Source organism: Bombina bombina, chromosome 6, assembly GCF_027579735.1.
Source record: "Bombina bombina isolate aBomBom1 chromosome 6, aBomBom1.pri, whole genome shotgun sequence".
Lineage (NCBI taxonomy): Eukaryota > Metazoa > Chordata > Amphibia > Anura > Bombinatoridae > Bombina > Bombina bombina.
In genome coordinates, this window is record NC_069504.1 from 918,034,360 (window position 1) to 918,060,085 (window position 25,726).

At 39.4% G+C, this 25,726-nt stretch overlaps 1 protein-coding gene across 1 annotated transcript in view; it reads right to left on the reverse strand.

Annotated features, from left to right (window-relative positions):
• The window catches only part of RANBP17 (RAN binding protein 17), a 1,312,934-nt gene that overhangs the window by 313,958 nt on the left and 973,250 nt on the right, over positions 1-25,726 (reverse strand). Inside the window, exon 22 of the mRNA XM_053718559.1 lies at positions 6,888-6,970. Within this exon, the coding sequence (XP_053574534.1) occupies positions 6,888-6,970 (83 nt within the window). The remainder of the gene's footprint in view (positions 1-6,887; positions 6,971-25,726) is intronic.

Here is a 25,726-nt window from a genome sequence, read left to right on the forward strand (position 1 = left end):
GTAGGCTCAAACTGATTTCTAAACCGTTAAAAACCGCCTCTTAGTTCAGAGCATTTTGAAAGTTTTTTTAAAGTTAGACAGTACTAGTTCATGTGTGTCATATAGATAACATTGTGCTCACTCCCGTGGAGTTATTTAGGAGTCAGCACTGATTGGCTAAACTGTCTGCATGTCAAAAGCACTGAGATAAGGGGCAGTCTGCAGAGGCTTAAATACAAGGTAATCACAGAGGTAAAACAAAAAAAAATTAGGTAATCACAGAGTTAAAAAGTGTATTGATATAACTGTGTTGGTTATGCAAAACTGGGGAATGGGTAATAAAGGCATTATCTATCTTTTTAAACAATACAAATTCTGGTGTAGACTGTCCCTTTAAGAGTCAGCACTGATTGACTAAAATGCATATCAGTCAAAAAAACTGAGGTAACCACAGAGTTAAAAAGTGTATTGATATAACAGTGTTGGTTATGCAAAACTGGGGAATGGGTAATAAAGGGGTTATCAATCTTACTAAACAATAGAAATTCTAGAGTAGACTGCGCCTTTAAAAACAGAATTTATGCTTACCTGATAAATTACTTTCTCTTGCGGTGTATCCAGTCCACGGATTCATCCTTTACTTGTGGGATATTCTCATTCCCTACAGGAAGTGGCAAAGAGAGCACACAGCAGAGCTGTCCATATAGCTCCCCCTGTAGCTCCACCCCCCAGTGATTCGACCAAAGGTTAGGAAGAAAAAGGAGAAACCATAGGGTGCAGTTGTGACTGTAGTTTAAACAAAACATTTTTTACCTGACTTAAATGCCAGGGCGGGCTGTGGACTGTATACACCGCAAGAGAAAGTAATTTATCAGGTAAGCATAAATTCTGTTTTCTCTTGCAAGGTGAATCCAGTCCACGGATTCATCCTTTACTTGTGGGATACCAATACCAAAGCTTTAGGACACGGATGAAGGGAGGGAACAAGACAGGTACCTTAAACGGAAGGCACCACTGCTTGCAAAACCTTTCTCCCAAAAATAGCCTCCGAAGAAGCAAAAGTATTGAATTTGTAAAATTTGGCAAAAGTATGCAGTGAAGACCAAGTCGCTGCCTTACAAATCTGTTCAACAGAAGCCTCATTTTTGAAAGCCCATGTGGAAGCCACTGCTCTGGTAGAATGAGCAGTAATTCTTTCAGGAGGCTGCTGGCCAGCAGTCTCATAGGCCAAACGGATGATGCTTTTCAGCCAAAAGGAAAGAGAGGTAGCAGTCGCTTTCTGACCTCTCCTCTTACCAGAATAGATAACAAACAAGGAAGATGTTTGTCTGAAATCCTTAGTTGCTTGTAAATAGAACTTTAAAGCACAAACTACATCAAGATTGTGTAAAAGACGTTCCTTCTTCGAAGATGGATTAGGACACAGAGAAGGAACAACTATTTTCTGGTTAATATTCTTGTTAGAAACAACTTTAGGAAGAAAACCAGGCTTGGTACGCAAAACTACCTTATGTGCGTGGAACACCAGGTAAGGTGAATCACACTGTAAGGCAGATAATTCTGAAACTCTTCGAGCAGAAGAGATAGCTACCAAAAACAAAACTTTCCAAGATAACAACTTAATGTCTATGGAATGTAAAGGTTCAAACGGAACCCCTTGAAGAACTGAAAGAACTAGATTCAAACTCCATGGCGGAGCCACAGGTTTATAGGCAGGCTTGATTCTGACTAAAGCCTGAGCAAACGCTTGAACGTCTGGTACTTCTGCCAGACGCTTGTGTAACAGGATAGACAAAGCAGATATTTGTCCTTTTAAGGAACTAGCTGACAATCCTTTCTCCAATCCTTCTTGGAGAAAGGACAATATCCTGGGAATCCTAATCTTACTCCATGAGTAACCCTTGGATTCACACCAACAAAGATATTTCCACCATATCTTATGGTAGATTTTCCTGGTAACAGGCTTTCAAGCCTGAATCAGAGTATCTATAACTGACTCAGAGAACCCACGCTTTGATAGAATTAAGCGTTCAATCTCCAAGCAGTCAGACGTAGAGAAACTAAATTTGGATGCTTGAACGGACCCTGTATTAGAAGATCCTGCCTCATTGGTAGTGTCCATGGTGGGACAGATGACATGTCCACTAGGTCTGCATACCAAGTCCTGCGTGGCCACGCAGGCGCTATCAGAATCACCGAAGCCTTCTCCTGCTTGATTCTGGCGACCAGACGCGGGAGGAGAGGAAACGGTGGAAAAACATAAGCCAGATTGAAGGGCCAAGGCGCTGCTAGAGCATCTATCAATATCGCCTTGGGGTCCCGGGACCTGGACCCGTAGAGAGGAAGTTTGGCGTTCTGACGGGACGCCATCAGATCCAATGCTGGAGTGCCCAATAGCTGAGTCAGCTGAGCAAATACCTCTGCGTGGAGTTCCCACTCCCCCGGGTGAAAAGTCTGACGACTTAGAAAATCCGCCTCCCAGTTGTCTACTCCTGGGATGTGAATTGCTGAGAGATGGTAGGAGTGGTCCTCCGCCCACCTGACTATTTTGGTTACTTCCGTCATCGCTAGGGAACTCTTTGTTCCCCCCTGATGATTGCCGTAAGCTACAGTCGTGATGTTGTCCGACTGAAATCTGATGAATTTAGCCGCAGCTAGTTGAGGCCATGCCTGAAGAGCGTTGAATATCGCCCTCAGTTCCAGAATGTTTATCGGGAGAAGCGTTTCTTCCCGAGACCATAAGCCCTGAGCTTTCAGGGAGTCCCAGACCGCACCCCAGCCTAACAGACTGGCGTCGGTCGTTATAATGACCCAGTCTGGCCTGCGGAAACATATTCCCTGAGACAGGTGGTCCTGAGACAACCACCAGAGAAGAGAATCTCTGGTCCAACTGAATTTGAGGAGACAAATCTGCATAATCCAAATTCCACTGTTTGAGCATGCATAGTTGCAGTGGTCTGAGGTGTATCCGAGCAAAAGGGACTATGTCCATTGCCGCTACCATTAATCCGATTGTCTCCATGCACTGAGCCACAGATGGCCGGGGAATGGAATGAAGAACTTGGCAAGTAGTTAAGAGTTTTAATTTTCTGACCTCCGTCAGAAATATTTTCATTTCTACCGAGTCTATTAGAGTCCCTAGGTAGGGAACCCTTGTGAGAGGGGAAAGAGAACTCTTTTTGATGTTCACCTTCCACCCGTGAGACCTCAGAAAGGCCAATACAATCTCCGTGTGAGACTTGGCTCTTTGGAAAGACGGCACCTGAATTAAAATGTTGTCTAGGTAAGGCGCCACTGCTATGCCCTGCGGTCTTAGCACCTTTTTGAAAATTCTGGGAGCAGTGGCTAAGCCGAAAGGAAGAGCCACAAACTGGTAATGCTTGTCTAGAAAGGCGAACCTGAGAAACTGGTGATGATCTTTGTGGATAGGAATGTGTAGGTATGCATCCTTTAGATCCACGGTAGTCATATATTGACCTTCCTGGATCATTGGTAAGATTGTCCGAATGGTCTCCATTTTGAATGATGGGACTCTGAGGAATCTGTTTAGAATTTTTAGATCCAGGATGGGTCTGAAAGTTCCCCCTTTTTTAGGAACCACAAACAGGTTTGAGTAAAAACCCAGCCCTTGTTCCACGATTGGAACTGGTTGGATCACTCCCATTGTATGTAGATCTTCTACACAGCGTAAAAACGCCTCTTTCTTTGTCTGATCTTTAGCCAGACGAGAAATGTGGAACCTCCCCCTTGGAGGAGAACCCTTGAATTCTAGAAGATATCCCTGGGATACAATATCTAACGCCCAAGGATCGTGTACATCTCTTGCCCAGGCCTGAGCGAAGAGAGAGAGTCTGCCCCCTACTAGATCCGGTCCCGGATCGGGAGCTACCCCTTCATGCTGTCTTGGTGGCAGCTGCAGGCTTTTTGGCCTGTTTCCCCTTATTCCAGCCCTGGTAAGGTTTCCAAGTTGCCTTGGGCTGTGAAGCGTTACCCTCTTGCTTTGCAGCCGGAGAAGATGAAGCGGGGCCGTTCCTGAAATTACGAAAGGAACGAAAATTAGCTTTGTTCTTTGTCTTAAAGGACTTGTCCTGAGGGAGAGCATGGCCTTTTCCCCCAGTGATTTCTGAAATAATCTCTTTCAATTCAGGCCCGAAGAGGGTCTTTCCTTTGAAAGGGATGTTCAAAAGCTTGGATTTAGACGACACATTGGCCGACTAGGACTTTAGCCATAGCGCCCTGCACGTCAAAATGGCGAAACCTGAATTTTTTGCCGCTAACTTAGCTATTTGGAAAGCGGCGTCAGTGATAAAAGAATTAGCTAGCTTTAGAGTCTTAATTCTATCCATAATTTCCTCATATGAGGTCTCCGCCTGGAGCGAGTCTTCCAGCGCCTCAAACCAGAAAGCGGCTGCAGTAGTTACAGGAATAATGCAGGCAATAGGCTGGAGAAGAAAACCTTGCTGAACAAAATTTTTCTTATCCATAGGGTCTTTGAAAGCACAACTGTCTTCAATTGGTATGGTTGTGCGTTTAGCAAGTGAAGAAACAGCCCCCTCCACCTTAAGGACCGTCTGCCATGAGTCCCGCACGGGGTCAGATATGGGGAACATTTTCTTAAAAACAGGAGGGGGAACAAAGGGAACACCTGGTCTATCCCACTCCCTAGTAACGATATCCGCAATCCTCTTAGGGACCGGAAACGCATCCGTGTAAACAGGGACCTCTAGATACTTGTCCATTTTACACAATTTCTCTGGGATCACCAAAGGGTCGCAGTCATCCAGAGTAGCTAATACCTCCCTAAGCAAAACGCGGAGGTGTTCTAGTTTAAATTTAAAAGCCAATGTATCTGAATCTGTCTGAGGAGGAACCCTTCCTGAATCAGAGACTTCTCCCTCAGACATCAAATCCCTCGCTCCCACTTCAGAGCGTTGCGAGGGTATATCGGATACGGCTACCAAAGCGTCAGAATGCTCATAATCTGTTCTTAAAACGGAGCTATCACGCTTTGCAAGTAACACGGGCAGTTTAGATAAGAAGGCTGTAAGAGAATTATCCATGACTGCCGCTAAGTCTTGTAATGTAAAAGGGTTAGACGCACTAGAGGTACTAGGCGTCGCTTGCACGGGCGTAACTGGTTGTGACACTTGGGGAGAGGCAGACGGGCTACCCTCGTTACCTTCAGTCTGAGAATCATCTTGGGCCACATTCTTAAGTTCAACAATATGATCTTTAAGTGTATAGACATATCAGTACAAGTGGGACACATTCTGAGAGGGGGTTCCACCATGGCTTCTAAACACATTGAACAAGGATTTCCCTTAGTGTCAGACATGTTTAACAGACTAGTAGTATACACAAACAAGCTTGGAAATCACTTTAATCAAATAAAAAACACAATTTGAAAAAACGTTACTGTGCCTTTAAGACATAAAAAGAGCACACAATTTTACAAAACAGTGAAAAATGCAGCAATCCTTTTGAAATGTTCACAGTATGTACCTAAAGCCTTAATAAGATTGCACCACAAGTTGCAGAACGATTAACCCCTTAATGCCCAAACCGGAGCAGCTTAAAGCCAACACCCGGTTAAAATTACTACAGCACCTTGCCACAGCCTTGCTGTGGCCCTACCTGCCCTTAGGGATCAGATTTGGGGGAATATAGCTTCTTTAAGGCCCTCAAACAACAGCAGGACCCTCCATGTGAAGCAGCATGAACTTCTAAGTGCGCATCTGAGGCGCAAAATTAGGCCCCTCCCACTCTACTCCGGAGTTGTGAGGCCTACTAAATCACTCCTAAGTGAATAAAAAACAGCCATGTGGGTAATAACCCCAGAAAGAACCCAAAAGGGCTTTCAAAGTGTCTTGCAAAACGATTTTTCCTTAGCTAAACAATCGATTGCCCTTAATAAGTGTCAACCAGTATATTAGCCCTATTATGTAAGCATTCAATTCCTTACTAAGTCTGTGAACATAGCTTACCCTCCCCTCATGGGGATATTGTCAGTCTCTTCTAGCATTATCTCAGTCTTGTCTAGAAATAAATGACTAAACATACCTTATTGCAGATCACCCTGCAAACTGTTCCCCCCAACTGAAGTTTTCTGGTACTCCTCAGTCCTGTGTGGGAACAGCAATGGATTTTAGTTACAACAAGTTAAAATCATTTTCCTCTCAGCAGAAATCTTCATCACTTTTCTGCTAGAGAGTAAATAGTACAAACCGGTACCATTTAAAATAAAAAACTTTTGATTGAAGATAATAAAACTACAATTCTAACACCACATTCACTTTACCCTCCCGAGAGAGACCCTAGTGCTTAGAGCTGGCAAAGAGAATAACTGGGGGGTAGAGCTAGAGGGGGAGCTATATGGACAGCTCTGCTGTGTGCTCTCTTTGCCACTTCCTGTAGGGAATGAGAATATCCCACAAGTAAAGGATGAATCCGTTGACTGGATACACCTTGCAAGAGAAAAATACTTTTAGTTATCTGGTTCTAATTCGTATGTTTTCTATCAAACTTAAACTGTCCTCTTTCCTCCCTTGGAAGCTTTTCCTAACGTCACACATTACATGTTAATTGCATTATTAGTGACATGACCTATGACATTGGTTTGGTAATTCCTTGCTTTTAAACATTTGAAAACATAAACTCTGGTATTACTGTAAAATTACTGCCTATATACATACATAATTCAAGAAGGTATGAGTAAGACTGGTATTTTAATTATTGTGTTACCACATGCATTGCAATACAAATAAATGTTTCTCGATTATAACCATTAGGCTTTACTGAAGGCTTATTCAAAGCCAATACAGGATGGGGCACACATTCAGAGGAGAGTGAAAAATGCTTCAGGCAATACAAGATTTTTTTTTAAAGATTATCTGTATTTTTATACTTACCATACGTGCAAATCATTTTACTTGCTTCTCTGAAGAGAAGAATTCCATTAGGTGATGAAACATCGAAATTTAATCTCTGGGACCTATAAGGACCAGAAATAAAATGTAACATGTCAAAGGGTTTGCCACTTAGAACTTTGATGGCAACTAAAACTGGCTAACTCATATAGCTGACAAATATCTTAGCTTCTTTTCAAGCCCTAAAAATGTTTACTAGCCAACATGTCACATAAATCATTTTCTTTTAAACCTCATAAACACCTAGATTACAAATTTTGCGCTAAACAGGGTGTGAAACGAACACAAAAAAGTTGCATTATTTCACCCTCCATAGCGCTGCCATTACGAGTTTCTGAAAAGCCTCCTTGTGTGTGCGATATGGTTGCGTTAAGCTCCATACTGCACAAAAGCCAAGGGCTGATTTGACGTGATTGTGCACCCTTTCCCTTCATAGACATAGAAAAAAAACCTAACACCTGAAGCGCGGAATGAAAAATTTCCAATTGGCTGTCAGCCAATAGGATTTCAGTAGCTCTCATCCTATTGGCTGTTTTGAACAGCCAATAGGATTTAAGAAGCTCTCCTATTGGCTGATTTAAATTTAAAGAATCAAATCAGCCAATTAGAATGCAAGGTACGCCATTTTGAAATGCCTACCTTGCATTCAACTTCAGTGTACGGCGGCGACCGTATAAAGAAGATGCTCCACGCAGTATGTCTTCGGCTTCCAGGATGGCTCCGCGCCACCGGGATGAATGAAGACCTCGCCGCCTGGATGGAGATGGATGTCCGGACTTCAGAAACCTTGAGTAGATCTTCTAGGGTTAGTATTATTTTTTTATTTAATTTTTTGGGGTGTTTTTTTTATTTTTTAGATTAGGGCTTTGGGCTTTGAAAAAGAGCTAAATGCCATTTTAAGGGCAATGCAAAAGAGCTAAATGCTCTTTTAAGGGCAATGCCCATACAAATGTCCCTTTAGGTGAAATGGGTAGCTTAGGTTTTTTTTAGAGTTAGGTTTTTTATTTTGGTGGGGTTGGTTGGGTGGTGGGTTTTACTGTTGGGGGGACTTTGTATATTTTTACAGGTAAAGATCTGATTTCTTTAGGGCAATGCCATACAAAAGGCTCTTTTAAGTGCTATTGGTAGTTTATTGTAGGCTAGAGGGTGTTTTTTTTGGAGCGGTTATTTTTATAAGGCTATTAGATTAGGTGTAATTGTTTTTATTTTTGATAATTTCGTTTATTTTTTGTAATCTTAGTGTTTTTTATTTTTTGTGATTTTAGTGTTAATTATTTTTGGTAAACTTAGCTTTTTTAAATTTTTCGTAGAATTTATTTTTTAAATTTATAATTTATATTTAAAAAAAAATTCCGTAGTGTAAGTTTTTTTTAAAAAATTTGTAATTTAGATATTTCAATTGGTAGCATTTTTATTTTATTAGAATAGTTAAAACATTTTAGTTTTGAGTTTTGTGAAACATTTTTGTTACACAAAATCCATAACTACTGCTCTCAGATGGCGGTATGGATCTTGTCGGTATAGGCTGTAACTCAAGCATTTTAGCCTTACCGCACAACCTGTAATACCGGCGCTATGAAAATCCCATGCAAAAACGTAATTCTTTTGTGCGGGATTGACGTTGCGTTACAGGCTAAAATGCTTGCGGTATAGCTATACCGACACGACTTCCAATAGTGCATTACTGCTTTTACGCTGAAATTGCCATTTTTTCAGCGTTAAAAGCTGCAACGCAAAACACCTGAAGCGCGGAATGAAACATTTCCTATTGGCTGTCAGCCAATAGGATTTCAGTAGCTCTCATCCTATTGGCTGTTTTGAACAGCCAATAGGATTTAAGAAGCTCTCCTATTGGCTGATTTAAATTTAAAGAATCAAATCAGCCAATTAGAATGCAAGGTACGCCATTTTGAAATGCCTACCTTGCATTCAACTTCAGTGTACGGCAGCGACCGTATAAAGAGGATGCTCCGCGCAGGATGTCTTCGGCTTCCAGGATGGCTCTGCGCCGCCGGGATGAAGATAGAAAACGACCCCGGGATGGATGAAGACCTCGCCGCCTGGATGGAGATGGATGTCCGGACTTCAGAAACCTTGAGTAGATCTTCTGGGGTTAGTATTATTTTTTAATTTAATTTTTTGGGGTGTTTTTTTTTTAATTTTTTTAGATTACAGCTTTGGGCTTTGAAAAAGAGCTAAATGCCCTTTTAAGGGCAATGCCCATACAAATGTGCCTTTAGGGGCAATGGGTAGCTTAGGTTTTTTTGAGAGTTAGGTTTTTTATTTTGGGGGGTTGGTTGGGTGGTGGGTTTTACTGTTGGGGGGACTTTGTATTTTTTTACAGGTAAAAGAGCTGATTTCTTTAGGACAATGCCCTACAAAAGGTCCTTTTAAGGGCTATTGGTAGTTTATTGTAGGCTAGAGGGTGGTTTTTTTTGGGGGGGGGGGGGTATTTTTATAGGGCTATTAGATTAGGTGTAATTGTTTTTATTTTTGATAATTTCGTTTATTTTTTGTAATCTTAGTGTTTTTTATTTTTTGTGATTTTAGTGTTAATTATTTTTGGTAAACTTAGATTTTTTAAATTTTTCTTAAAATTTATTTTTTAAATTTATATTTAAATTTTTTTTCCGTAGTGTAAGTTTTTTTTTTAATTTGTAATTTAGATATTTCAATTGGTAGTATTTTTATTTTATTAGAATAGTTAAAACATTTTAGTTTTGAGTTTTGTGAAACATTTTTGTTACACAAAATCCATAACTACTGCTCTCAGATGGCGGTATGGATCTTGTCGGTATAGGCTGTAACTCAAGCATTTTAGCCTTACCGCACAACCTGTAATACCGGCACTATGAAAATCCCATGCAAAAACGTAATTCTTTTGTGCGGGATTGACGTTGCGTTACAGGCTAAAATGCTTGCGGTATAGCTATAAAGACATGACTTCCAATAGTGCATTACTGCTTTTACGCTGAAACTGCAATTTTTTCAGCGTTAAAAGCCGCAACACAAAACTCGTACTTTTTCGTGATTTTAGTGTTAATTAATTTTGGTAAACTAGATTTTTTAAATTTTTCGTAGGATTTTTTTTTTAAATTTATAATTTATATTTAATTTTTTTTCCCGTAGTGTAAGTTTTTTAAAAAATTTGTAATTTAGATATTTTAATTGGTAGGATTTTTTATTTTATTAGAATAGTTATGTTAGGTTTATATTTATTTCACCGGTAAGTTTTTATTTATTTAAATAGAGTTACATTGTAATTTTAATTTAAAGTTAGGGGGGTGTTAGGTTTAGGGGTTAATAGTTCAAATTAGTGTTTTGCCATGTGGGTGGCCGGCGGCTTAGGGGTTAATAGGTTTATTTAGTGGCAGAGATGTGGGAGGCCGGAGGTTTAGGGATTAATAACTTTATTAAGTGGCTGTGATGTTGGGGTGCGGGGGAATAGGGGTTAATATATTTAAATGGTGTTGACGATGTGGGTGGGCTGCAGATTAGGGGTTAATAATTTTATTGAATAGTCACGATGTGGGTGGGCAGCAGATAAGGGGTTAATAACTTTATTGAATAGTCGCAATGTGGGTGGGCGGCAGATTAGGGGTTAATAAGTTTAATATAGTGTTTGCAATGTAATAGGTAGTTTATGGGTGTTAGTGTACTTGTACTTTGTAACATTTAAGTTTTGAGTTTTGTGAAACATTTTTGTTACACAAAATCCATAACTACTGCTCTCAGATGGCGGTATGGATCTTGTCGGTATAGGCTGTAATGCAAGCATTTTAGCCTTACCGCACAACCTGTAATATCGGCGCTATGAAAATCCCACGCAAAAACATATTTTTTTGTATGCGGGATTGACGTTGCGTTACAGGCTAAAATGCTTGCAGTGTAGCTATACCGACAAGACTTGTAACAGTGCATTACTGCTGTTACGCTGAAATTGCCATTTTTTCAGTGTTAAAAGCCGCAACGCAAAACTCGTACTCTAGGTGAAAGTGTATTAAACAATTTAATTCTAAATAAAAAATAGATGATAATATTGGTTGGCAATAAAAAAAAAGTAAATAAAATAACTATTACCTATGTATGTTGCTCAACTCTTTAAAAAACTAATAAATATAAATGTAGTAAATTCCTATGGCTATTTATCACTTAAATTTAGAAGACTAGCAGTAACAAACAATCCTACCAATGTCTATCTGATGTCACGCTCTCAATTGAAAAAAATGCCATTATATAGTAATAGGTTACTATCCAGAAATTAATAAAATTATACAGTAATGCCAAAAGGAATGCATACATGTCAAATATTTTTTGTTTTAAAAGGGTCTCTTTGCAGCCCACATCCAAATCATTAATATGTTGATTTTTTAAATGTATTAATTTACACATTCTCATTTAATGTTCAGAAAAAGACAATAGCTTTTTATATTTTTTTATTCAGGAAAATATTTGAAAACTGATTATCTTATAACTCTTTTTTAGTATCTTTTTGTTTCAAACTTACCAACCTTTTTTCCTCCCAAATCAAATGCTAATATTTTAATTATTTACATAAGGTGCACCAATACATTTCCTTTTTTATTCTCTCTTGGAAAATGGTAATGTGGAAATCTTAGTGAACTTTGTTGACAGAAAAATAATTGAAGGTGAATTGAAATTTCACCATCAGTCTTAAAAATGCAATTGTAGGAAATAGTTCTATGTACATGTAAAAACATAATTTATGTAAGAACTTACCTGATAAATTCATTTCTTTCATATTAGCAAGAGTCCATGAGCTAGTGACGTATGGGATATACATTCCTACCAGGAGGGGCAAAGTTTCCCAAACCTTAAAATGCCTATAAATACACCCCTCACCACACCCACAATTCAGTTTAACGAATAGCCAAGAAGTGGGGTGATAAGAAAAAAGTGCGAAAGCATATAAAATAAGGAATTGGAATAATTGTGCTTTATACAAAAAAAATCATAACCACCACAAAAAAAGGGCGGGCCTCATGGACTCTTGCTAATATGAAAGAAATGAATTTATCAGGTAAGTTCTTACATAAATTATGTTTTCTTTCATGTAATTAGCAAGAGTCCATGAGCTAGTGACGTATGGGATAATGACTACCCAAGATGTGGATCTTTCCACACAAGAGTCACTAGAGAGGGAGGGATAAAATAAAGACAGCCAATTCCTGCTGAAAATAATCCACACCCAAAATAAAGTTTAATGAAAAACATAAGCAGAAGATTCAAACTGAAACCCGCTGCCTGAAGTACTTTTCTACCAAAAAACTGCTTCAGAAGAAGAAAATACAACAAAATGGTAGAATTTGGTAAAAGTATGCAAAGAGGACCAAGTTGCCGCTTTGCAAATCTGAACAACCGAAGCTTCATTCCTAAACGCCCAGGAAGTAGAAACTGACCTAGTAGAATGAGCTGTAATCCTATGAGGCGGAGTCTTACCCGACTCAATATAGGCAAGATGAATTAAAGATTTCAACCAAGATGCCAAAGAAATGGCAGAAGTTTTCTGGCCTTTCTAAAACCGGAAAAGATAACAAATAAACTAGAAGTCTTTCGGAAAGACTTAGTAGCTTCAACATAATATTTCAAAGCTCTAATAACATCCAAAGAATGCAACGATTTCTCCCTTAGAATTCTTAGGATTAGGACATAATGAAGGAACCACAATGTCTCTACTAATGTTGTTGGAATTCACAACTTAGGTAAAAATTCAAAAGAAGTTCGCAACACCGCCTTATCCTGATGAAAAATCAGAAAAGGAGACTCACAAGAAAGAGCAGATAATTCAGAAACTCTTCTGGCAGAAGAGATGGCCAAAAGGAACAAAACTTTCCAAGAAAGTAATTTAATATCCAATGAATGCATAGGTTCAAATGGAGGAGCTTGAAGAGCCCCCAGAACCAAATTCAAACTCCAAGGAGGAGAAATTGACTTAATGACAGGTTTTATACGAACCAAAGCTTGTACAAAACAATGAATATCAGGAAGAATAGCAATCTTTCTGTGAAAAAGAACAGAAAGAGCAGAGATTTGACCTTTCAATGAACTTGCGGACAAACCCTTATCTAAACCATCCTGAAGAAACTGAAATATTCTCGGCATTCTAAAAGAATGCCAAGAAAAATGATGAGAAAGACACCAAGAAATATAAGTCTTCCAGACTCTATAATATATCTCTCTGGATACAGATTTACGAGCCTGTAACATAGTATTAATCACAGAGTCAGAGAAACCTCTTTGACCAAGAATCAAGCGTTCAATCTCCATACCTTTAAATTTAAGGATTTCAGATCCTGATGGAAAAAAGGACCTTGAGACAAAAGGTCTGGTCTTAACGGAAGAGTCCACGGTTGGCAAGAGGCCATCCGGACAAGATCCGCATACCAAAACCTGTGAGGCCATGCCGGAGCTACCAGCAGAACAAACGAGCATTCCTTCAGAATCTTGGAGATTACTCTTGGAAGAAGAACTAGAGGCGGAAAGATATAGGCAGGATGATACTTCCAAGGAAGTGATAATGCATCCATTGCCTCCGCCTGAGGATCCCGGGATCTGGACAGATACCTGGGAAGTTTCTTGTTTAGATGAGAAGCCATCAGATCTATTTCTGGAAGTTCCCACATTTGAACAATCTGAAGAAATACCTCTGGGTGAAGAGACCATTCGCCCGGATGCAACGTTTGGCGACTGAGATAATCCGCTTTCCAATTGTCCATACCTGGGATATGAACCGCAGAGATTAGACAGGAGCTGGATTCCGCCCAAACCAAAATTCGAGATACTTCTTTCATAGCCAGAGGACTGTGAGTCCCTCCTTGATGATTGATGTATGCCACAGTTGTGACATTGTCTATCTGAAAACAAATTAACAACTCTCTCTTCAGAAGAGGCCAAGACTGAAGAGCTCTGAAAATTGCACGGAGTTCCAAAATATTGATCGGAAATCTCACCTCCTGAGATTCCCAAACCCCTTGTGCCGTCAGATACCCCCACACAGCTCCCCAACCTGTAAGACTTGCATCTGTTGAGATTATAGTCCAGGTCGGAAGAACAAAGAAGCCCCCTGAACTAAACGATGGTGATCTGTCCACCATGTCAGAGAGTGTCGTAAAATCGGTTTTAAAGATATTAATTGAGATATCTTTGAGTAATCCCTGCACCATTGGTTCAGCATACAGAGCTGAAGAGGTCGCATGTGAAAACGAGCAAAGGAGATCGCATCTGATGCGGCAGTCCTAAGACCCAACATTTCCATGCATAAGGCTACCAAAGGGAATGATTGTGACTGAAGGTTTTGACAAGCTGATATCAATGTTAAACTTCTCTTGTCTGACAAGGACAGAGTCATAGACACTGAATTTATCTAGAAACCTAAAAAGGTTACCCTTGTCTGAGGAATCAATGAACTGATTGGTAAATTGATCCTCCAACCATGAACTTGAAGAAACAACACAAGTCGATTCGTATGAGATTCTTCGAAAATGAGAAGACTGAGCAAGTACCAAGATATCGTCCAAATAAGGAAATACCAAAACCCTATTCTCTGATTACAGAAAGAAGGGCACCGAGAACCTTTGAAAAAAATTCTTGGAACTGAGGCTAGGCCAAACGGTAGAGCCACAAAACTGGTAATGCTTGTCTAAAAAGAGAATCTCAGACACTAAAAGTGATCTGGATGAATCGGAATATGCAGATACACATCCTGTAAATCTATTGTAGACATATAATGCCCTTGCTAAACAAAAGGCAGGATAGTCCTACAGTAACCATCTTGAATGTTGGTATCCTAACATAACGATTCAATAATGATAGATCCGGAACTGGTCTGAAGGAATTGACCTTCTTTGGTACAATGAAGAGATAAAATAAAACCCCAGCCCCTGTTCCAGAACTGGAACTGGCATAAATACTCCAGCCAACTCTAGATCTGAAACACATTTCAGAAATGCTGAGCCTTTGCTGTGTTAACTGGGACACGGGAAAGAAAAGAATCTCTTAGCAGGAGGCCTTAACTTGAAGCCAATTCTGTACCTTTCTGAAACAATGTTTCTGAAACCAGAGATTAAGAACGGAATTGATCCAAATTTCTTTGAAGAAAACGTAATCTGCCCCATACCAGCTGGGCTGGAATAAGGGCCGCACCTTCATAGGTATTTAGGAGCTGGCTATAGGTTTCTATAAGGCTTGGATATATTCCAAACTGGAAACAGTTTCTAAACTGATACCGCTCCTGAGGATGAAGGATCAGGCTTTTGTTCCTTGTTGTGAGGAAAGGAACGAAAAAGATTATTTACCCTGGAAAGAAAGGGAAAGCAAAGTTGACTTAGAAGACATGTCAGCATTCCAAGTTTAATCCATAAAGCTTTTCTAGCTAAAATAGCTAGAGACATATACCTGACATCAACTCTAATGATATCAAAAGATGGTATCACCAATAAAATTATTAGCATGTTATAGAATAATAATAATGCTATAAAATTATGATCTGTTACTTGTTGCGCTAAAGCTTCTAACCAAAAAGTTGAAGCTGCAGCAACATCCGCTAAAAATATAGCAGGTCTAAGAAGATTACCTGAACATAAGTAAGCTTTTCTTAGAAAGGATTCAATTTTCCTATCTAAAGGATCCTTAAATGAAGTACTATCTGCCGTAGGAATAGTAGTACATTAGCAGGAGTAGAGACAGCCCCATAACCTTAGGGATTTTTGTCCCAAAAAACTCTAATCTGTCAGATGGCACAGGATATAATTTGCTTAAACGTCTAGAAGGAGTAAATAAATTACCCAAATTATTCCATTCCCTGGAAATTACTCAGAAATAGCATCAGGGAGATAAAACACTTCTGGAATAACTACAGGAGATTTAAAAACCTTATTTAAACGTTTACATTTAGTATCAAGAGGACCAGAATCCTCTATTTCTAATGCAAATAACACTTCTTTAAGTAAAGAACGAATAAATTCCATCTTGAACAAATACAAAGATTTATCAGCATCAACCTCTGAGACAGAACCCTCTGAACCAGAAGAACCATTATCAGTATCAGAATGATGATGTTCATTTAAAAATTCATCTGAAAAAAGAGAAGTTTTAAAAGATTTTTATGTATACTAGAAGGAGAAATAACAGACATAGCCTTCTTAATGGATTTAAAAAATAAAATCTCTTATGTTATCAGGAACACTCTGAAAATTAGATGTTGACGGAACAGCAACAGGTAATGTAACAGTACTAAAGGAAATTTTATCTGCATTAATAAGTTTGACATGACATGCAATACAAATAATAGCTGGAGAAACAGATACCAAAAGTTTATAGCAGATACACTTAGCTTGGTAGCTCCAGCACTGTGCAGTGATTTTCCTGAAGTATCTTCTGACTCAGATGCAACGTGGAACATCTTGCAATATGTAAAAGAAAAAAACAACATATAAAGCAAAATTGATCAAATTCCTTAAATGACAGTTTCAGGAATGGGAAAAAAATGCCAGTGAACAAGCTTCTAGCAACCAGAAGCAATAAATAATGAGACTTAAATAATGTGGAGACAAAAATGACGCCCATATTTTTTAGCGCCAAAAAAGACGCCCACATTATTTGGCGCCTAAATGCTTTTGGCGCCAAAAATGACGCCACATCCGGAACGCCGACATTTTTGACGCAAAAAAACGTCAAAAAATGACGCAACTTCCGGCGACACGTATGACGCCGGAAACAGAAAAAAAATTTTGCGCCAAAAAAGTCTGCGCCAAGAATGACGCAATAAAATGAAGCATTTTCTGCCCCCGCGAGCCTAACAGCCCACAGGGAAAAAGTCAAATTTTTTAAGGTAAGAAAAAATGAATTGAAACAAATGCATTTATCCCAAATATGAAACTGACTGTCTGAAAAATAAGGAATGTTGAACATTCTGAGACAAGGCAAATAAATGTTTGAATACATATATTTAGAACTTTATAAATAAAGTGCCCAACCATAGCTTAGAGTGTCACAGAAAATAAGATTTACTTACCCCAGGACACTCATCTAAATGTTTGTAGAAAGCCAAACCAGTACTGAAACGAGAATCAGCAGAGGTAATGGTATATATAAGAGTATATCGTCGATCTGAAAAGGGAGGTAAGAGATGAATCTCTACGACCGATAACAGAGAACCTATGAAATAGACCCCGTAGAAGGAGATCACTGCATTCAAATAGGCAATACTCTCCTCACATCCCTCTGACATTCACTGCACGCTGAGAGGAAAACCGGGCTCCAACTTGCTGCGGAGCGCATATCAACGTAGAATCTAGCACAAACTTACTTCACCACCTCCATCGGAGGCAAAGTTTGTAAAACTGAATTGTGGGTGTGGTGAGGGGTGTATTTATAGGCATTTTAAGGTTTGGGAAACTTTGCCCCTCCTGGTAGGAATGTATATCCCATACGTCACTAGCTCATGGACTCTTGCTAATTACATGAAAGAAATAATATGTTCCTTTCTACACCATAAAACTGTTTTTTGTTTTTTTTTAATCACCTAAAGATGTAAATCCACAAACGAAATTCAACCCATAACAGGCATATACACACTAAATTACACAAATCATTGATAAAATGATCCCAAAAAATAAGAAAATGAAAGCTGATACCTGCATTATAACAAATTAAAATATCAAACTGGATTAAAAATATAAGGTGTTACAAGAGTTCAAATTAACAAAATGCATTTATATAAAACACCAATACATTGTTGGATTAAGTTACCATTTTAATTAAGATTAGAATGACTAACTCAGGTTTTTAATTTTAATGACTCAATCTGCACAATACATCTACAAATACTTAAGAGTTATTACTAATTGCTTCAAGTACAGCAGTAACTACACAACGATTAAAAAGACACAATGCAATAAATAATAGGGTAAAGAATACAGAAATATATTAAACTGAAGTTAAGCGTTGAACAAAAGCTTTGCTAGTGCTGTGGATCAGATAAAAGATCGGGCACTCCAGAATACTAAAAATATAAGTATTATTTATTCATGTAGGACATTTCAATCTAATAAAAGAGATCTGCAGGGCAAACTTTTTTGCTTTAATATCATACATCTTCTTCAGCCTGAAGAATATCACACAAGTGATCTATGTTATTAGATCAAAACATTGCCTTAAATGGATACACAATCTGTATTTGTGCAGATTCCAGACAAAAAAACCTTATGGGTTTTCTAGCCACTAAATATCTATAGAGGTTATATATCCTGGTGATTGAAGCAAAGGACAACAATTATTTAGTGTTCTCTATATACAGTAAATAGCTATACCAAAAGTATAGTTGTTTTTTTCTCCACATTTTAAAAATCTTAATATGCATTTTTTTTTTTTTTTTTTTTTTTAAATGATTCTTATTAATTTTCCATATAGATAATACAATAGTACAGAGGGTTTCCACAAAGTATATAAAGTATATCGTACAAAGGTACAACAGGTGTGTATTTTCCAGTCCATTCAGTTAGTATCCTGTGCAATCTCATTTTGAGACTGGGTGAGCAGAGTTCTTATGTGGACTGTGGAGTAATGGGAGGGAAACCGTATAGTTGGTTTCGGCAAAAAGCATAAATATAACTTGTCAAACTATAACATGAATATAAAGGTAACAACTGGAGACTGGCTTTTGTGACTATAAGGTGGTCAGTCTTCGTCTTGTCTTTGTGGATATGGAGTTTAGTTGGCGTCTTGGTAGTGGTCTGCATGTCTGTTTTACTTTAATGTTAGGTCCTAGTGTTAGTCGGAGGTGTCACATTGTTTTTTGGGGGGGGGGGTTATTGAGCGTTAAGGGTGTGTAGGAGTGTCTCCCAATAAAACTTGACATAGAGGAATAGATCAAGTTGGTTGCGTCTGTAATATCCATACTGTTCTAGTTGTATGGTTTCTGTTACTTTTGATAGCCATTGTTGGCTAGATGGGACAGAGAGGGATTTCCAATTTTGTGCTATTAAGGCTTTCGCACTGTTTAGGCATATTGTCAACAGTGTTGATCGTATCTTGCATGGGATCCCTGGTCTTAAGTTAAACAGCGCTAGTGTGGGGGGTAATGTAAATTCGTTACCTAAGATGTTTTTTAGGTGAAGTTCTATTGACTTCCAATAAGGTGTTATCTTGTTACAATGCCACCATATATGTGCCATTGTTCCTGGTTCCCCGCATCCTCTCCAGCATGATGCTGAAGATGAGGGGTAGATTCTATGTAGTCTATGTGGTGTTAAATACCACCGTGTTAGTATTTTAAAGTTGAGTTCTATAAATCTGGTGGAGGTTGATGACTTTCGTGTGTTGTTAAAAATTTTCCTCCAGTCTTTTTCATCTAGCTCTATTTTTAGGTCTTGTTGCCAGTGAGCAGTATAAGGTGGGAGGGGGGTTAGTTCTACCTTTTCTAGCATTTTTTTTGCAAGTGATAAAGTGCCTCTGGTGGGAATTGTTGACAGGCAGCATTGTTCAAAGGGAGTGGGCGCCCTTAGTAAGTTCTCCCTAGCTTGATTATTGCATATAAAATTGTTGAGTTGGGAATATTTTAACCATGAGGAGAAAGCTCCCCCCAGGACATCTGTCAAGCTATTTCTGGGTTTAAGTGATCGTTTATCTAATAGTGTTATTATGGGGACAGAGTCCTGTAATTCCCAAGTAGCTTTAGTGTTCCTTAGGGGTTCATACCCTCCGGAGAGTTCCATGTTCTGTGATATTGGTGTTAGGGGAGAGTGTTGTGAGGATAGTTTTGGATATTTTCGTACTAGGTAGTCCCAAGTATCAAAAATGTGTCTAAAGGTTGGGGAGGTCTGGCAAACAACAGGTCTTAAGGTTTTGGGAATCCAGCACACTGAGCAGGGTTTGGGCGCTTTTAATATTTGAGAGTCTAGGGAAATCCATGCTTTAGCTTTACTTTTGCTATGCCAGTCAAGGATGCGTTGCAGGGTCACTGAGTGGTAATACATTTCTAACTTCGGTACCCCTTGTCCCCCCCCCTCTGGTTGGTCTGTGTAATGTGGTCGCGTTTACACGAGGCTTTTGTTTTCCCCAAATGAACATGTTGATGCTCCTTTGGAGCTGTTGGATGTAGTGCTTTGGGAGGGATATGGGTATGGTTTGAAAAATATAAATTATTCTTGGGAGAATCGTCATTTTTATGGCCTGTATTCTCCCCCACCAAGATAGGGGTTTGTCACTCCAAGTTTTTAGGGTGTGTTGGGTAGCGGTTAGTAAAGTTTTGAAGTTGGCGTCAAATAGTTGTGAGATTTTTGGGGTCAGCTGGACCCCCAAGTATTTTAGTTGGGAGTTCTTTACTTTATATGGGCATATATTCTTAATGTGTTGTAGTTCTCTTTGGGGAAGGGAGATGTTTAGGATCTCTGATTTCTGTTTATTGATTAAGAAATTGGATAGGTGGCTGAAGGTGTCAAATTCCTCCATTAGGGCTGTTAATGAGCTTGTGGGGGAAGTCAATGTGAGGAGAATGTCATCGGCGAACATTGAGATTTTGTATTGATTTGGGCCAATATGTACTCCCTTTATGTTTGGGTTAGCTCGAATATGAGCCGCTAAAGCTTCCATGGTAAGCACAAATAGGAGTGGGGAGAGTGGGCAGCCCTGTCTTGTTCCATTTGCAATTTTGAATGGGTGGGATAGTACTCCGTTTACCTTGACTTTTGCTGAAGGAGCTGAATATAGTTGGAAGATTTTACCTATTATTCCATCTCCAAATCCATAACTGTGAAGTGCACTTCGAAGGAATGGCCAGGCCACCCTATCGAAGGCCTTCTCTGCGTCTGTGGCTACTGTGATCATAGGGATTTTATGAGTGTTGGCAAAGTCTATAAGTTGGGTAGTTCTAATAGTGTTGTCTCTTGTTTCTCTGAATGGGATGAACCCAGCCTGGTCTAAGTGGATTAAGTCAGGTAGGACCGAGTTGATTCTTAGTGCTAGGATTTTTGCATAAATTTTTATATCGCTGTTTAACAATGAGATTGGTCGGTTAGCTGCTGGGCTCTGTTATCGGTTTGCCCTCTTTGTGTATGACGGTGATATGTGCTTCGAGTAGTTGTGGGGATATGGGGGAATCATCTTCTAGGGAGTTAAATAAATTTGTTAAGTGGGGGGTTAGTATTTGCTTAAAATGTTTATAATAGGCGTTCGTCAGTCCATCTGGGCCAGGGCTCTTATGAGTAGGTAGGCTATTGATAGCTTTAGCTACTTCCTGCTCCGAGAAGGGGTCATCTAGGGCTGATCTAAGTGGTTCGTCTAATTTAGGTAGATTTGCTTCTTCTAGGTATTTATCTATAAGGGTCTTCTTATGGATGCTATCATCTGTGGGGATGTTGTATAGAAGACTATAATATCTGCTAAAAGTGTCTGCTATGCCTTTGCAGTTATATGTTTCTTTGTTTGTACTGTCTTGAATTTTATTTATGTAGTTGGCGTAGCTTTTCCGTTTCAGTGCTTTGGCTAGTATGGGCCCTGCTCTGTTACTCTCAACAAAATAGAGTTTCTTTAGGTAGTAAGCTTTTCTATGTACTTCAGTCGCTAGTAAGTTATTCAGGTTGTGTCTTATCTTAGTAAGAGTAGTAAGGGTGTCATTCGATTCGGGGTTGTGCATGTGATTAAGTTCTGCCACTTTAAGTTGGTCCAGTAATTGTTTGTATTCTGAGTTGTATTTTTTTTTCAGAATGGCTTTCTGTTTAATAAGTTCTCCCCTAACTACCGCTTTATGTGCTTCCCAGATCGTTATTGGGTGAGATTGAGGGGGTTTGTTGAAGTGAAAGAATTCAGTAAGTGTTTTGTCTATTTTCTTTTTGATTTGAGGCTGTAGAAGTAGAGTATCGTCTAACCTCCAATTAAAATCTGTGATGGGCTTGTCAGGCCAGTCAAGGGTCAGTGATACTGACGAGTGGTCCGACCATGGGGTTGGGATGATGTCTGAATCCCTAGTAAGTGTCAGCCCTAATTGGTCAATGCAAATGTAATCTAATCTGCAGTAAGATTTCTTGGGGTTCGAGTAGAAGGTGTAGGTTTTCTGTGTCGGGTGGTGGACTCTCCAGACGTCTAGAAGAGATAGGGATTTCAGGCTTTGTGTGACTGTTTTGATAGTGTTTATGGTCTGGGAGCTTTTGGTCATTGAACAGTCTAGTCTGGGGTTGAGTGCTATATTAAAGTCTCCTGCTATAATGGTAGTTCCTTTTGCTAGTTCTAATATTTTCCCTGTGACTTTTTTGAAGAATTTCGCTTGGCCGGTGTTGGGTGCATATATGTTCGCTAGTGTAATTGGTTTGTTGAAAAGGTCTCCAACCAATATCAAGTATCTGCCTTCTGGGTCAGTGTGAGTGGTAACATTGTGGAGATGCATGGATTTATGAAATAGGATTCCCACACCGTTTATCTTTTTCTGTGTGTGCGAACAAAAGTATCCGGTTGGGAAGTTTTTAGAATGGAACTTCGGTTCCTCTTTGTGTCTAAAATGTGTTTCTTGCAAGAAGATAATTTCATTTTTAGATTTAGAAAACCAATTGAGAGCTAAAGATCTTTTTGTGGGAGAGTTTAGGCCCTTTGTGTTTTGTGTCATGATCTTGATTTGTGGTGCGCTCATTAGAGTATGTGTTTGGGTTTTAGCTGTCTGCTGAGCTGTTTAGTGGTAAAGGGGTGTATGTGCTGTGATACACTCAAGGGGTTCTGGTCGTCAGTAAGTGTCACTTGCCAAGCCAACTCAGACATAGCAGTTATTAGAATCAAATTTCCAGTTCCAGTATAACAAACATTAATAAACTTCATAACATATAACTTATATACAACAATTGCATATATACATATACAATACCAGGTGTTTAAGGGTATACTACCCTGTTCACAACATTTTATGAACATGAGAGTATAGATCACTTCCTATATTGTTAAACAAGGTGTTTCAATTATTTTTAATGGCTTCGAATTTCTAAACAACATTAAAGTTAGGTGTACTCACTCACTTGCTTTACCTGCAGACATTCTGAGTCAAGTTCTTATACCTGTATCTGAGGAAAGTCTTGGAGTTGGTATATCTGTAAGGCAAGCAATTATTAAGAGTAATACAAGTTACCACAGGCAACAGTGGCTATGCATGTTCATGTAGGATCAGTTTCTGGGTTGAATTGGCTGCTGGATGGTTGTGTCCTTTTCCTGTTTATTCTGTTCCATGTCGGCCTTTGGGGTTTCGGCATGCTGGAAGAGGTTGTTGGTTTCTCAGGTGCTGGTCTTCCCAGAAGCTGTGGTGAGGGTTGTGGGATATTCAGTTTGCTACAGAACTCTTCTAGGTCGTCAGGTGATTTGTATATTGCTATGTTCGTACCTTGCAGAACTTTGATGCAAAAAGGAAAGCCCCATCTGTAGGGAATCTTCAGGTTTTGTAGATGTAGGGTTAGGTATCTGGCTTCTCGCCTTCTGTTAAGGGTGATGCTACTTAGATCTGCGTAGATTTGAATATTATCCCCTTCGTATGTGATCTGGCGTAGTTTCCTGGAGACTTCCATGATTTTCTCTTTGTCTGTGAATGCCTGCATTTTCAAGACAATGTCTCTAGGAGGTTTGTTATCTTGCGGCTTCGGTCTCAGTGCCCTGTGGGCTCTTTCTATGGGCATGTCTGGCAATTCTTCATCTCTTAACAGAAATTTGAAAAGTCCTTGCAGATGTTGTGTAATTTGGTTGGGCACAATTTTCTCTGTTACCCCTCTCACTCTGATATTATTGCGACGGCCTCGGTTGTCCAGATCTTCTAATTGCATTTGCATTTGTTGAATTAGAGTGTCATGGGATTCAAAAGATCTGTTTTGAATGTCAGTATTATTGTAAATTTGGTCAATGTCCTCCTCGAGGTGTACAACTCTTTCTCCTAACTCTGATAGTTCTTTTTTGACCTCTCTGAGGCCATCTTTTATCATTTTACCCACTTGTGAGATTAAAGTTGCAAAGTCTGCCTTAGTAGGGAGATTGTCAATGTCCGCTCTTGTAAGGGGTTCTTCTGATAGGGTGCCTTGAGCGTTAGGTCTAGTAGCTGGTGGCATGTCATCTGAATCTTGTGATGTGGGAGATTCTGGATCCGGTGTTTCCAGCACTTTGAAAAAGTTAAGTTTAGTTGTTGCAGCTGACTGGGTTTTCGCTGGCTTGTCTGACTTAGATATCCTTTTGGATGTCATTTTTATATGTTGTTCAGGGGATGGGTGGTTTTCTCTAGGAGCAGCTCAGCGTGTTGTCTGGTGTCTGAATGTTGTGCTGCGTGCGGTGATGCAGCGTTATAGGCCCAGGCCTGCTCGCGTGTGATAATGGCGGTGCTCCGCTATAGCAAGGTGTCTAGTGCCCTATGGGCTGGTGTGCTTCTCCTCAATAAGTGCACATTTTGTAAAGTTGCATTGCCAGGGATGGAGGGAGCAGTGGCGTAAGATTAGGCGTTGTCTAAAGTTTCTTCCCACGTGGCAATATGTTAGGCTTGAGCAGGGTGCTAATGTGCCTTTGTTCTGTAAGGCGATGTCATGGCCCTTAGGATCTAGTGTGTTTCTATGAGGGGTGTTATGCCATTGTGTTTAGGCTTGTGTTGAAGTTTTCATACCTTCGGCTTTATCCTTCGCCGGTGTCGTCATATTTTTACCGCATCTGTGCAGGCTTGTGGCGTGTCGCAGAGCTAGGCCGAAGTTGATGTGCTGTCCTCTTACTCTTTCTGCGTTGCGCAGCTTTCCGTTAAGTTAGCTCACTCAGGGTATGATCATTGTGCTCCGGGTGAGTTCCGGTGTAGATATCTGTTACTGGAATTCGGCTAACACCTTTGTAATGGGAAAGATGTTGCTTGGAAGCGTCCGGTATCACGGAGCTCTAGCTTTTTGCAGCCATACTGTGCGATGGCTGGCTCCGCCCCCCCATCTTAATATGCATTTTATGTAAACAGGATTAAACCCTCCATAATATATATATATATATACACACACACATAGATATAAAAACACACACACACACATATATATATAGATAGAGAGACTGTTCCCAGTGTATCCATCTACTATCTGGGTCAGCTACCTTTAGATCATAATAGATTATGAACAGGCACTCTCAGGGTTCTTCAAACGCTGTAAATACTTTATTGTGACATTTTGGGAAAAGTTTCCCCCTTCTCAAGACGAAATACAAACTATGACAGATGTTCTATTATTACTTTACTAACCTACCCCTTGTGTTTGTGTCAGCTGGTAATTGGCATCTTCTGTGATGTGTGCTTTACTAAGCCGGAAGTGATGTATTTGGCGGTTATCTTATGTACTTGTGTTTTGATTTTTCTAGATTGTCATGGGGATTCTGATACCACCACATGAACTCTCTTTGTAATTAACCTTAAAGGGACAGTAAAATCCAAATTAAACTTTCATGATTCAGACAGGGCATGTAATTTTAAACAACTTTCCATTTTACTTTTATCTTCAAATTTGCTTTGTTCTCTTGGTATTCTTAGTTAAAAGCTAAATCTAGGTAGACTCATCTGCTAATTTCTAAGCCCTTGAAAGCCGCCTCTTTTCTGAATGCATTTGAACATTTTGCACAGCTAGAGGGCATTAGTTAATGTGTGTCATATAGATAACATTGTGCTCACGCCTGTGGAGTTATTTAAAGGGACATGAAACCCATATTTTTTCTTTCATGATTTAGAAAGAGTATGCAATTTCAAATAACTTTCTAATTTACTTCGATTAAATAATTTGTTTCATTCTCTTGATAGCCTTCACTGAAAAGCATATCTAGATAGGCTCAAGTAG